The sequence below is a fragment of the Ornithorhynchus anatinus genome, chromosome 2, assembly GCF_004115215.2.
Source record: "Ornithorhynchus anatinus isolate Pmale09 chromosome 2, mOrnAna1.pri.v4, whole genome shotgun sequence".
Classification (NCBI taxonomy): domain Eukaryota; kingdom Metazoa; phylum Chordata; class Mammalia; order Monotremata; family Ornithorhynchidae; genus Ornithorhynchus; species Ornithorhynchus anatinus.
In genome coordinates this window covers 4580870-4595951 of record NC_041729.1, presented here as the reverse complement: position 1 = coordinate 4595951, position 15082 = coordinate 4580870, and the positions used below count along the sequence as shown (strand labels likewise).

Here is a 15082-nt window from a genome sequence, read left to right as displayed (position 1 = left end):
ATAATAATAATAATAATGATGGTATTTGTTAAGCGCTTACTACGTGCCAAGCAGCAGCGCTTAGAACAGTGCTTGGCACATAGTAAGCGCTTAACAAATACCATCATCATCATCACTCTTCTAAGCGCAGGGGTAGACACAAGGTAATCAGGTCGTCCCACGTGGGGCTCACGTCGTAATCCCCATTTTACGGATGAGGGAACTGAGGCACAGAGAAGTGAAGTGACTTGCCCCAGATACACAGCATTCATTCACTCATTCAATCATATTTATTGAGCGCTTACTGTGTGCAGAGCACTGTATTAAGCACTTGGAAAGTACAATTCAGCAACAAATCCCTACCCAGCAACGGGCTCACGACAGACAGGTGACGGAGCCGGATTTAGAACCCATGACCTTCCGACTCCCAGGCCCGGGCAAGCAGCGTGGCTCACTGGAAAGATCACGGGCTTTGGAGTCAGAGGTCATGGGTTCGAATCCCGGCTCTGCCACTCGTCAGCTGTGTGACTGTGGGCGAGTCGCTTCACTTCTCTGTGCCACAGTTACCTCATCTGTCAAATGGGGATTAAGACCGTGAGGCCCACGTGGGACAACCTGATTCCCCTGTGTCTCCCCCAGCACTTAGAACAGTGCTCTGCACATAGAAAGCGCTTAACAAATACCAACATTATTATTATTATTATTATTATTAGGCTTTCCACCCCTTTCCTTAAGGAGGCACCCCATTATTTAAACCATTGGGGAGCAGACTCCATGCTCCCTTTCCTGCCCCTTTACTGGGGGTTTGGGAGAGTCCAATACAGCCGTTAACAGACGCGTTCCCGGCCCCGAACTAGCTTACGGGTCTAGAGGAGGAGGAGACGGACATTAATCTAAATTCGGCTAAAAAATGGGGTTTTTATCTTCTCCCGGCTAGGCCCCTGTAGAGGTTTTCATTCTCTTGACGCAGATCGCTCTCCGAAACGATCCCGGGGCGGGATTCAGAAAGGGGTCGAAGGTGTTCCGTAACCTAAGGAGCGGTAGCTTTTCCTCAAAAGTTTGCCAACGTTAGCAGAATGGTTTCCTCAATACTGGAACTGGGATCGTGTTAATGAAATAGAGATGAGGAAAAGATACGGATTCCGGGCCCTAACGGCTCCCGATTAATGAGCTTTCGGTGATCGCGTGCAAGTGTTTGCTGAAGGACTCGGGGTTATTTAGCCATTTTAATCTCCCGGGATTGGAACCCGCTCTTGACGGCCTGAAATTTCACTTTGTTCCCTCTCGATTTCGTCGTTTTCGGGACCCGGCAGATATCGAATGCGCTCTATTCCGTTTGGCATGGAACAGATGAGAATCGGTGCGAAAAATGAAGCGTTTGATTGGATTATTTGGGTTTTCGGAGGGCGCCGTGATTAAAGATGGGTGGAAACAGACACTTGGAGGAGGGAGTAGAGGAAGTGGGTTTGTTGAAAGGTCGACCTGGAGCAGTCCTTGAGTTTTAGATGGGCTTCTTTTAAATCGAATGTACATGTCAAATTGTACACCCCAAGCGCTTAGTACAGTGCTCTGCACACAGGAAGCACTCAGTAAATGCGATTGAATGAACACACCCTCCCCCCACGCACACATATATAAGAGCACTGGCTCGGGAGTCAGAAAGTCGGGGGTTCTAATCCCGGCTCTGCCACTCGTCTGCTGAGTGACCTTGGGCAAGTCACTTCTCTGGGCCTCAGTGACCTCATCTGGAAAATGGGGATTGAGACTGTGAGCCCCACGTGGGAGAGGGACTGGGTCCAACCCCATTTGCTTGTATCCACTTCAGCGCTTAGTTCAGTCCCTGGCACGTGGTAAGTGCTTAACAAAAAGCATAATTATTATTATATATTTAGGCACTTAGGACGTAGGAACAAAGAGCCTGGTTGGCAGGAAATTCAGAAATTGAACCTGGGTGTTTATGTTCACACAGAGAATAATAATAATGATAATCGTGGTATTTGCTAAGTGCTTACTATGTGCCAAGCATTGTACTAAGCGCTGGGGTGGCTTAAAGGAAAGAGCCCGGGCTTGGGAGCCAGAGGTCGAGGGTTCGAATCCCGGCTCTGCCACTTATCAGCTTCATGACTTGGGGCAAGTCACTTCCCTTCTCTGTGCCTCAGTTCCCTCATCTGTAAAACGGGGATGAAGACTGTGAGCCCCACGGGGGACAACCTGCTCTCCCTCCATGCTTAGAACAGTGCTTGGCAGATAGTAAACGCTTAACAAATACCATCATCATCATTATTATTATTAAGGGGAATCAGGATGCTTAATCAGCCGGTAATTTGTTCTTCGGCTAACAGCAAAAACGCCCGGAAGATGGAAAGAAAAAGGCGAGTTGGAGGAATGTTTTGTAAGTTTTGTAAGTGGTGAAATTGATTATTACCTCAGCAGTTCTCAGAAGGCACTAGCATAGAAAGGAGGATTAATAATGTCGGTATCTGTTAAGCGCTTACTATGTGCGGAGCACTGTTCTAAGCGCTGGGAGAGATACGGGGTCATCAGGCTGTCCCGGGTGAGGCTCACAGTCTTCATCCCCATTTTACAGATGAGGGAACTGAGACACGGAGAAGTGAAGTGACTTGCCCACAGTCACACCGCTGCCAAGCAGCCGATGTGGGATTCGAACCCATGACCTCTGACTCCCAAGCCCGTGCTCTTTCCACTGAGCCACGCCCCTTTTCCAATGGAAGAGGGTAACTGGGGCCCCGAAAGGTTAATTAAGTGACTCAAGAAAGGTCACTCAGCAAAGCAGATGTCTAGACAAGAACAGCAGCGTGGTTGTGTAATTCTCAGCCCACTTCGAAGTTTCCAGGTTCCCCAGCGCACGTGGTGCTTGGAGATCCTCAGAGCCAAAAGTTCCTTTTACTGTCTTTGGTCCATGGTGAGGCAATGTGGCCTAATGGCTGGCGCACGGGCCTGGGAGTCAGAAAGACCCGGGTTCTGGTCCCGTCTCCTGCTGTGTGACCTAGGGGCGAGTCGCTTGACTTCTCTGTGCCTCTGTAAAATGGGGATGGAGACCGTGAGCCCCCCATGGGACAGGGACCGTATCCAACCCGATTTCTTCGTAGCCACACCGGCGCTTAGTACGATGCCTAGTACGTAGTAAGCGCTTCACAAATACCCGTTGTGGGGAGGGGATCGTCTCTATTTGTTGCTGAATTGTAGTTCCCAAGCGCTCAGTACAGTGCTCGGGACACAGTAAGAAATAACTTTATTTCCCAATATTTATTCCTTTATTATATTTATTTCTCAGCTCAATAAATACAATTGAATGAATGAGTGAATGAAATACCCCATTTCTTACTATTATTGTGGTCATTGCCTTTAGACCGAGATCTTCTAGTGCTGGAAAATCTCCTCCTGGGTTAGGACCTGGGTTAGGAGCAGCGTGGCTCAGTGGAAAGAGCCCGGGCTTAGAAGTCAGAGGTCATGGGTTCGAATCCCGGCTCCGCCACTTGTCAGCTGTGTGACTGTGGGCGAGTCACTTCACTTCTCTGGGCCTCACTTTCCTCACCTGCAAAATGGGGGTGAAGACCGTGAGCCTCACGTGGGACAACCTGATTACCCCGTATCTCCCTCAGCGCTCAGAACGGTGCTCTGCACATAGTAAGCGCTTAACAGATACCAACATTATTATTATTATTTTTATTTCCCGATGCATCCCCGGTTACACTTCCATCAATCAGCCGATCGATAGTATGTATCGAGTGCTGACTGTGTGCAGAACACTGTACTGACCGCTTGGAGGGGTGTAAGGAACAACAGGTGGCTTAGTGGCAAAAGCCCGGGCTTGGGAGTCAGAGGTCTCGGGTTCTAATCTCGGCTCCTCCACTTATCAGCTGTGTGACTTTGGCCAAGTCACTTCTCTTCTCTGGGCCTCAGTGACCTTATGTAGAAAATGGGGTTGAAGACGGGGAGCCCCACGTGGGACAACCTGATAACCCTGTAATAATAATAATAATAATGTTGGTATTTATTAAGCGCTTACTATGTGCAAAGCACTGTTCTAAGCGCTGGGGCAGATACAGGGTAATCGGGTTGTCCCTCAGGGGGCTCACAGTCTTCATCCCCTTTTACAGATGAGGTAACTGTGGCCCAGAGAAGTGAAGTGACTTGCCCAAAGTCACACAGCTGACAAGTGGCTGGTATTTGTTAAGCGCTTACTATGTGCAGAGCACTGTTGTAAGCGCTGGGGTAGATACAGGGTCATCAGGTTGTCCCATGTGGGGTTCACAGTCTTAATTCCCATTTTACAGATGAGGTAACTGAGGCACAGAGAAGTGAAGTGATTTGCCCACAGTCGCCCAGCTGACAAATGGCAGAGCCGGGATTCGAACCCTTGACCTCTGCTTCCCAAGCCCGGGCTCTTTCCACTGAGCCACGCTGCTTCTCTGTATCTACCCCCAGCGCTTGGAACAGTGCTTGGCACATAGTAAGCGCTTAGCAAACGCCAAACAACCTGATGACCTCGAATCTACTCCAGCGTTTAGAGCCGTGCTTGACACATAGCAAGCCTTAGAAAGCATAAGTCTGCTAGACCGTGAGTCCGTTGTTGGGTAGGGATCGTCTCCACCCGTTGCCGAATCGTACTTTCCAAGCACTGCGTACAGCGTTCTGCACACAGTAAGCGCTCAGATTGAATGAGTAAGCCCATCGAAGGGCGGGGACTGTATCTATCTATTACCGATTTGTCCATTCCAAGCGCTTAGTACGGTGCTGCGCACATAGTAAGCGCTCAATAAATACTATCGCATGAATAGTAAGCGCTTAACACATCCGATGACTCTTATTAAGGTCTCGGGGATGAATGAGGCTTCACCTCCGTTTTGTCCTGTTGTTTCCGCTAGGTTAAAGTGCCACAACAAATGCACCAAAGAAGCCCCTCCGTGCCACTTACTGATTATCCACCGAGGAGGTAAGGATGCTGAGCCGGCGTCTCCCACATGCTCCCCGCGGCCCTTGAGCTGTCGTCTGCCTTCCCACTTTACCTCGCCCTCGTCTCCCTCGCCACCGACCCCTGGCCCGCGTCCCGCCTCTCTCCCGGAACGCGCTCCCGCCTCAAATCCACCGGTCGTCGACTCTTCCCTCCATTCAGAGCCTTACTGAAGGCCCATCTCCTCCAAGAAGCCTTCCCCGACTACGCCCCGCCTTTCCTTCTCTTCAACTCCCTTCCGCGTCGCCCCGACTCGCGCCCTTCGTTCATCGCCCCCTCCCAGCCCCGCACCGCTTCTGTCCGCAGCCGTCGTGGATTTATTCGTAGAATGTCTGTCTCCCCTCCTCTAGACCGCGAGCTCGTCGTGGGCGGGAACGTGTCTGTTTATTGTTCTGTTGGGCTCTCCCAAGCGCTTAGTACAGTGCTCTGCACCCAGTAAGCGCTCGATAAATACGATTGAATGAACACATGAAGTGGGGACGTGGACGGAGACGAGCAACACAGCAGCTCATCTCTTCCTCCCCCTCATTTTCCTCGGATTTATCTGCCCCGGTTCTCCCCCTGGCTCCGCTCTCCGCTCGGTGCTCGGGGGAGGAGGATATCCCCCTCTCCTCGAGGACAAATTCCCCGTGCTTTTCCCCTCCAGAAACCCGTCGGCGGAGGTTAGGATAACTCCGTTGGCCTCATCGACGCTTTCGCGAGTCCCTCAGTCGCTCAGGGGTGTTTACCGAGCGCTTACTGGGTGCAGAGCACTGCACCGAACGCTCGGGAGAGTAAAATACAATACGTAGAGTGAGTAAACACAGTCTAGTGATTGTAAGCTCATTTCATCAATCAGTGGTAGTTATCGAGCGCTTACGGTGTGCAGAGCACTGGACTAATGATAATGACGATGATGGCATTTGTTAAGCGCTTACTATGTGCCAAGCCCTGTTCTAAGTGCTGGGGGAGATACGAGGTAATGAGGTTGTCCTCGTGGGGCTCAATTTTAATCCCTATTTTCCAGAGGAGGGAACTGAGGCACAGAGAAGTGAAGTGACTTGCCCAAGGTCTCGCAGCTGTTAAGCGGCGGAGGCGGGATTAGAACCCACGACCTCTGACTCCCAAGCCCGCGCCCTTGCCACTAAGTCTCGCTGCTAAGCGCTTGGGTGACTAAAATACAATACGATAAATGCAATACAATAAAATTCAGCACAGCCTAATGTGTGTGAGCCCGTCAAAGGGCAGGGACCGTCTCTATCTGTTACCGATTTGTCCATTCCAAGCGCTTAGTACAGTGCTCTGCACATAGTAAGCGCTCAATAAATACTATCGAATGAATTAATCAGTTGTATTTCTGGAGTGCTTACTGTGTGCGAAGCACTGGACCAAATGCTTGGAAGAGTAAAATACAGTAGAGTGGATAAACAGTCTAGGGATTGTAAACCCAATTAATCCGTGGGATTTACTGAGCACTAACTGTGCAGAGCGCTGGACTAAATGCTTGGGAGAGTACAATACAGAGAAGCAGCATGGCTCAGTGGATAGATCCTGGACTTGGGAGTCAGAGGTCGTGGGTTCGAATCGCGGCTCTGACGCTTGTCAGCTCTGTGACTGTGGGCAAGTCACTTCACTTCTCTGGGCCTCAGTGACCTCCTCTGTCAAATGGGGCTGAAGACTGTGAGCCTCCCGTGGGACAACCTGATGACCCTGTATCTACCCCAGCGCTTAGAACGGTGCTCTGCACATAGTTAGCGCTTAACAAATACCAACGTTATTATTATTATTACAATATAATGATATAACAGAGTTGGTAGACAAGTTCCCTGCCCACAGTGAGCTTACAGTTACTGGCTTGAAATTCTTATTAAAGGGGGGGGGGGGGTCCACCAGTTCATTCATTCATTCATTCATTCATTCATTCATTCAATCGTATTTATTGAGCACTTTCTGTGTGCAGAGCACTGGACTAAGCGCTTGGAAAGTACAATTCAGCAACAAATAGAGACAATCCCTACCCAACAAATGGCACACAGTCTAGAAGGGGGGAGACAAACATCAAAACAAGTAAACAGGAAGATATCAAGCCCCCCAATCTCTATAAATCACTTTTCCTTCATCCGGAAGAGTCCATCAATTTTTTAATGGAATTTGTGAAGCACTTCCTATGTTCCAAGCACTGTACTGAGCTCTGGGTAAGATACAAGCTCATCAGGCTGGACACGGTCCGTGACCCACATGGAGCTCACAGTCTTCATCCCCATTTTACAAGTGTGGGAACTGAGGCACAAAGAGGTCAAGGGACTTTCCCAAGGTCCCGGAGCGGACAAGTGACGGAGCCGGGATTAGAACCCAGGTCCTCCGGCTCCCAGGGCCGGGCTCTTTCCACTAGGCCGGGCTGCTTCCCCTTCCAACTCGTGCTAAGGGCGTGAGAGGCTGAGGGGAAGTTGTTCACTAAAAGCATCCTCAGGATAGAGTTGATGGTGGTCTAGAAAGGCTGAACATGTAATTCTTCCAGTTCAAAAAAATTCAGAATGAAACAAAACCAGGTCAGGAACTTTTCTAAGTGCTGGGGTAGGTATTCATTCATTCATTCATTCGTTCATTCATTCATTCACTCACTCACTCATTCATCCATCCATCCATCCATTCATCCATCCATTCATTCAATTGTATTTATTGAGCGCTTACTGTGTGCAGAGTCTAAAAGGGGGAGACAGCAAAACAAAACAAGTAATAATAACGTTGGTATTTGTTAAGCACTTACTATGTGCAGAGCACTGTTCTAAGGACTGGGGGAGATGCAGGGTCATCGGGATTGTCCCACGTGAGGCTCACGGTTAATCCCCATTTTCCAGATGAAGTAACTGAGGCCCAGAGAAGCTAAGCGACTCGCCCACAGTCACCCAGCTGACAAGTGGCAGAGCCGGGAGTCGAACCCATGACCTCGGACTCCAGAGCTCGGGCTCTTTCCGCTGAGTCGCGCTGCTTCCCGTAGACAGGCGTCAATACCATCAAAATAGATAAACAGAGTCATAGATATAGAATAGAGTAATAAATAATATATACAAATAGGCACCGGTGCTGTGGGGAGGGGAAGGGGGATGAGCAGAGGGAGGGAGTCGGGGCGATGGGGAGGGGAGGAGGAGCGGAGGGAAAGGGGGCTCAGTCTGGGAAGGCCTCCCGGAGGAGGTGAGCGCTCAGTAAGGCTTGGAAGGGGGGAAGAGAGTTAGTTGGGTGGATGTGAGGAGGGAGGGCGTCCAGTACAGAGGGAGGACGTGAGCCGGGGGTCGTCCGCAGGATGGGCGAGAACAAGGTACAAGCTAATCAGGTCGGGCACAGTCCCTGTCCCACATGAGAGCAGCGTGGTTCAGTGGAAAGAGCGTGGGCTTGGGAGTCAGAGGTCTCGGGTTCAAATCCCCGCTCTGCCACTTGTCGGCTGTGTGACTGTGGGCGAGTCACTTCACTTCTCTGGGCCTCAGTTACCTCATCTGGAAAATGGGGATTAAATGTGAGCCTCCCGTGGGACGACCTGATTACCCTGTGTCTCCCCCAGCGCTTAGAACGGTGCTCGGCACATAGTAAGCGCTTAACAAATACCAACATTATTATTATGAGACTCACAGTTTAAGAAGGAGGGAGCCCAGGTATTGACCCCCCCCCCCCATTTTACAGTTGAAGGAATGAGGTATAGAGAAGAAAAGTGACTTGCCCAAGGTCACACAGCAGGTAAGCGGTGGAGCCCGTGGTCCCCTGGCTCCCTGGCCCGTGTTTTATCCCCTGGGCCATGCTGCTTGACACCGATTTTTGACCTGTTCTTTGTGTGGTTTTAGTGCTGGATTTTAATCCTGACGCCACCACTTGCCTGCTGTGAGATCTTGGATAAGTCACTTCACTGCTCTGGGCCTCAGTCTCCTCCTCTGCAACAATGAGGATTCAATATTTGTAATAATAATGATGTTGGTATTTGTTAAGCGCTTACTAGGTGCAGAGCACCGTTCTGAGCGCTGGGGGAGATACAGGGTCATCAGGTTGTCCCACGTGAGGCTCCCGGTCTTCATCCCCGTTTTCCAGATGAGGTCACAGAGGCCCAGAGAAGTGAAGTGACTCGCCCACAGTCGCACAGCTGACAAGGGGCAGAGCCGGGATTCGAACCCGTGACCTCTGACTCCCAAGCCCGGGCTCTTGCCACTGAGCCACGCTGCTTCTCACGCGGCTTCTATTTGTACGCCCTCCTACTCATGTGGTACCGACTATCTGATTTTCTGATTACTTGGTATCTGATTCTCCAGCCTTTCGAACAGTGCTTGGCGCATAGTAAGCGCTTAACAAACACCATCATTATTAATAATAATAATGTTGGTATTTGTTAAGCCCTTACTATGTGCAGAGCACTGTTCTGAGCGCTGGGGTAGATACAAGGTCATGGGGTTGTCCCACGTGAGGCTCACAGTTAATCCCCATTTTCCAGATGAGGTCACCGAGGCCCAGAGAAGTGAAGTGACTCGCCCACAGTCACACAGCTGACAAGTGGCAGAGCCGGGAGTCGAACCCATGACCTCGGACTCCCAAGCCCGGGCTCTTTCCACTATTATCTTGTATCTACCTCAGCACTTAATCCAAGTGTTTAGCACATAATAAGCGCCTCACAAATACCACACTTATCATTATTCATTGGCCGATTCTTGATCGTCCACATCAAGTGGGACACAGATAAACCAACTCCCTTGATGATCCCGAAACGTCTTTTTGGCTTTTAATTTCAAATCCGATCGCCCGACCATTGTAATTTCTCTATTTATAGTAACGCCCTTCTCCCCCACCTCGACCGCAAGCTCGTCGTGGGCGGGCAATATGTCTGTTTATGGTTGTATTGTGCTCTCGCAAGCGCTCAGCACAGTGCTCTACACACACTAAGCGCTCAGTCAATACGACCGACTGACCATCAAATCCAGAATAGTGCTTGACGCATAGTAAACGCCTACCAAATGCGGGCCTGGAAGTCAGAAGGTCATGATTTCTAATCCCAGCTCCACCACTTTCCTGCCGCGTGACCTTAGGTGAGTCACGTAACTTCTCTGTGCCTCAGTTTCCTCCTCTGCTAAAAGAAAATGGGGCTTAAGAGTGTGAGCCGGGACTGTCCGACCTGATTAACTTCTATCTGCCCCAGCGCTTAGAACAGTGCGTGACACATAGTAAGTGCTTAACAAGTACCATAATTATTCTTCTTATTCGATTATAAATCATTTATTCACGTTGACGTCTGTCTCCCGCTCCAGGCCGTATGCTCGTTACGGGCGGGGTCGTTTCTGCTCATTCTTTAGAGAAGCAGCGTGGCTCAGTGGAAAGAGCACGAGCAGGGAGGTCATGGGTTCAAATCCCGGCTCTGCCTCTTGTCAGCTGTGTGACCGAGGGCGAGTCACTTCACTTCTCTGGGCCTCAGTTCCCTCATCTGGAAAATGGGCGTTAATAATAATAATGTTGGCATTTGTTAAGCGCTTACTATGTGCGGAGCACTGTTCTAAGCGCGGGTTAGATACAGGGTCATCAGGTTGGCTCACAGCTAATCCCCATTTTACAGATGAGGTAACTGAGGCACCGAGAATAACGTTGGTACTTGTTAAGCGCTTACTATTTGCAGAGCACTATTCTAAGCGCTGGGGTAGATACAGGGTGATCAGGTTGTCCCACGTGGGGCTCACAATTTTAATCCCCATTTTCCAGACGAGGTCACTGAGGCCCAGAGAAGTGAGGTGACTTGCCCACAGTCGCACAGCTGACAAGTGGCAGAGTCGGGATTCGAACCCGTGACCTCTGACTCCCAAGCCCGGCTCCTCTGACTGGGAGCCCCACGTGGGGCAACCTGATCACCTTGTATCCTCCCCAGCGCTTAAAACAGTGCTCTGCACATAGTAAACGCTTAAATGCCATCGTTGGTTTTTTTTTTGTATCAGACTCTCCCAAGCGCTCAGTACTGTGTCCCGCACCTAGTCAGCGCTCGAGGAATGCTATCGATGGGTTGATCGATTGGAGAAGCTGTATTAAAACTGTCAAATATGTGGCTTTTTCCCCCTACGGATCCAGCAAGGTTAGTCCGGACGGAGTCGGTTCCCTGTGACATCAACAACCCCCTGAAGAAGCCCCCGCGATATTCTGACCTGCACATCAGCCAGACCCTCCCCAAAACCAACAAAATCAACAAGGTGAGGTTCTCCGGGGGTTCGTGCCGAGGCTGGGCCCCCCAAACGCGAGCCCACTTTGGGCAGGGATGGTCTCCGTCTGCTGCCGAATCGTCCATTCCAAGCGCTTAGTACAGTGCTCTGCACGGATTAATAATAATGTTGGTATTTGTTAAGCGCTCACTCTGTGCCGAGCACTGTTCTAAGCGCTGGGGTAGACACGGGGGAATCAGGTTGTCCCACGTGGGGCTCACAGTCTTCATCCCCATTTTGCAGATAATAATAATAATGTTGGTATTTGTTAAGCGCTTACTAGGTGCCGAGCACTGTTCTAAGCGCTGGGGTAGACAGAGGGGAATCAGGTTGTCCCACGTGGGGCTCACAGTCTTCATCCCCATTTTACAGATGAGGGAACTGAGGCACAGAGAAGTGAAGTGACTCGCCCACAGTCACACAGCTGACCAGTGGCAGAGCTGGGATTCGAACTCACCTGTATCTTCCCCAGTGCTTAGAACAGTGCTCTGCACAAAGGAAGCGCTTAACAAATACCAGCATTCCCCATTTTACCCATGTGGTAACTGAGGCCCAGAGAAGCTCAGCGACTCGCCCAAGGCCACACAGCGGACGAGGGGACGAGCTTAGAACCCGTGACAACGGGGAGGAAAATTTAGGGGTTTAGGCAGGAGAGGAAAACCCAGGTTGGATTCTTGACTCTTCCCGCCATCGTGATTCCTTCTGTTTTTTGGGGGGGGACTCTCTGCCCGGTGGAAAGACTGAATGTTTCTCAACTCCACAGATCCTGGTTGATTCCTCCTGCACGCTGGAAAACAACCACTCTCCCAGGGTGAGTAGGGAAGAGGGGTGATTTCGTTGATTTCCCGACCTTTCGTCTTCTGGGGGCCCGGTTAAAAACAAGAAAATTCATTCATTCATTCAGTAGCATTTATTGAGCGCTTACCATGTGCAGAACACCGTACTAAGCGCTTGGAATGGACAAGTCGGCCACAGATAGGGACGGTCCCCGCCCTCCGACGGGCGCACGGTCTAATCGGGGGAGACGGACGGACGAGAACGATGGCGATAGCTAGAATCGAGGGGATGAGCGTCTCCTTAAAACGATAGCAAATAAATAGAATGGAGGCGATGTACAGCTCATTGACAAAATAAATAGGGTGATGAAGAAATAGACGGAAAAGGGAGGGATGGTGGATTTTTGCAGGCTGTGAGCAGTGAAGCGGCGCGGCGTTTCGACCGTGAGCCCGTCGTCGGGCAGGGACGGTCTCTATCTGTTGCCGAATTGTCCATTCCAAGCGCTCAGTACGGTGCTCTGCACACAGTGAGCGCTCGGTCAAGACGATTGAATGAATGAATGCGGTAGTGGATAGAGCCCCGGCCTGGAAGTCGGAAGGTCGATGAGCCTAATCCCGGCTCTGCCACTTGTCTGCCGCGTGACCTTGGGTAAATCACTTCACGTCTCTGGGCCTCCTTTCGCTCATCTGGAAAATGGGGATTGAGACTGTGGGACAGGGACTGGGTGACTTGTATTCACCCCAGCGCTTAGTACAGTGCTCGGCACATGGTAAGGGCTTAATAATAATGATGATAATGTTGGTATTTGTTAAGCGCCGACTACGTGCCAAGCACTGTTCTAAGCGCTAGGGGGATACAAGGATCAGGTTGTCCCTCGTGGAGCTCCCAGGCTTCATCCCCATTTTACAGAGGAGGTCACTGAGGCCCAGAGAAGTGAAGCGACTTGCCCAAAGTCCCCCAGCTGACAAGCGGAGGAGCCGAGATTAGAACCCACGATCTCTGACTCCCAAGCCCGGGCTCTTTCCAATAGCACAATTATTATTCTCATTATTATTATTCCGATCTTTAGGCACTGATATTTGGGAAGAGTGAGGTTAGGGTTAGGTGGTATCGCTAGAGGGGAAATCGCTTTCAAAATAATGGGCACAAAGATGGGGGGAGAATTCCATCAGCTCTTTTCCACGTTCCCCTCGAGGCGTCGTCGTCATCATGAGAAGCAGCGCGGCTCAGTGGAAAGAGCCCAGGCCGAGGGGTCAGAGGTCGTGGGTTCGAATCCCGGCTCCACCACTTGTCAGCTGTGCGACTGTGGGCGAGTCACTTCGCGTCTCTGGGCCTCAGTGACCTCATCTGGAAAATGGGGATGAAGACCGTGAGCCTCAACGTGGGGCAACCGGATGACCCCGTATCTCCCCCAGCGCTTAGAACGGTGCTCTGCACATAGTAAGCGCTTAACCAATACCAACATTATTATTATTATCTCAGATCTGCCTCCCTGAAGCCCACCTGACCCTCAGGCATTGAGACCCCCGATCTTTTAAGGTAGAAGGATCTTGAAATCGGGCCCAGGTTTTCTCCTTTCATTCATCCATTCTGACAGATGAGGCCCAGAGAAGCGAAGTGACTCGCCCACAGTCACCCAGCTGCCAAGTGGCAGAGCCGGGATTCGAACCTATGACCCCTGACCCCCAAGCCCGGGCTCTTGCCACTGAGCCACGCTGCTTCGCGATCAGACGCAAACTCAGTTCAAAATGGGGATTGACCGGAAGGAGGACAGAAGGCGTAATTTGCCCGATGGCTTATCGCAGAGTCGTTTTGTCAGTAGATGCGCCCTGTGTCTTTGAATTGGGGAATCCACTTTGATTCAAAGATTTCAGAGTGGATTTTTTCATGGCATTATTTAAGCGCTTATTAGGGGTCCAACACCGTTCTAAGCGCTGGGGCAGTTGCAAGTGAATTAGGTCAGACACGATGTCCGGTCCTCCGCGAAGCGCACGTTCTAAGGAATCAGCGCAGCTCAGTGGCAAGAGCCCGGACTTGGGAGTCAGAGGTCGTGAGTTCCAATCCCGGCTCCGCCACTTGTCAGCGGTGTGACTTTGGGCAAGTCATTTAACTTCTCAGTGCCTCGGTTACCTCCTCTGTCAAATGGTGATTAAGATCGTGAGCCCCACGCGGGACAACCTGATCACCTTGTATCTACCTCAGTGCTTAGAACAGTGCTTGGCACATAGTAAGCGCTTAACAAATACCATCATCATTATTACTGATTAACAGTGAGCCTCACGTGGGACAACCTGATTCCCCTGTGTCAACCCCAGCGCTTAGAACAGTGCTGTGCACATAGTAAGCGCTTAACAAATACCAACATTATTATTAATAAATAGGAGGGAGACGAGGGATTCATTCAACCCCCACTTCGCACTGTTTCTAGATGTTTAGATTCAGGCTGCAGATCGGTAGTCCGGGATATTTTTTTTACGGAATTTTGTTAAGTGCTTCCTATGTGCCGGGGACTGTTCTAAGCGCTGGGGTAGATACGAGATAATCAGGTCGAACACAGTCCATGTTCTGATTTTCTATGGTATTTGTTAAAGCTGACTGTGTGCCAGGCTCTCTTCTAAGTGCTGGGGTCGATGCGATATAATCAGGTTTAGACCGTAAGTCCGCCAAAGGGCAGGGACCGTCTCTATCTGTTACCGATTTGTCCATTCCAAGCGCTTAGTACAGTGCTCTGCACGTAGTAAGCGCTCAATAAATACGATCGAATGAAAGTTGAATTCAGTCCGTGTTTTTTTTTCTTTAATGTATTTCATTCGATCGTATTTATTGAGCGCTTGCAGCATGCAAAGCACTGTACTAAGCACTTGGTATGTGTTAAGGCTTACTATGTGCTGGGCACTATACTGATGCAGATGAGGGAACTGAGGCATAGAGAGACTCAGCACTTGGCAGACTCAATGCTTGAGAGTAAGTTATTAACAAATTCAAATTCTTCTTATTATAATTATAGCACGGTAAACGTTTTTAAAATATCATTATTATTTCAGTATTATTATTATTATTAATGGCACTTAGTAAGTGCTTAACAGCTATCATTCTTATCATTATTAGATCACTTACTGTGTGCAAAGCCCTGTACTAAGCACTTGGAATTTGTTAAGGC

The 15082-nt window shown here is 50.1% G+C and overlaps 1 protein-coding gene across 1 annotated transcript in view; it reads left to right on the top strand.

Annotated features, from left to right (window-relative positions):
- Positions 1 to 15082, top strand: part of KSR2 (kinase suppressor of ras 2) — a 294653-nt gene that overhangs the window by 180071 nt on the left and 99500 nt on the right. The window contains exons 8-10 of the mRNA XM_039911188.1: positions 4869 to 4936; positions 11018 to 11136; positions 11909 to 11956. Of these exons, the coding sequence (XP_039767122.1) occupies positions 4869 to 4936; positions 11018 to 11136; positions 11909 to 11956 (235 nt within the window). The remainder of the gene's footprint in view (positions 1 to 4868; positions 4937 to 11017; positions 11137 to 11908; positions 11957 to 15082) is intronic.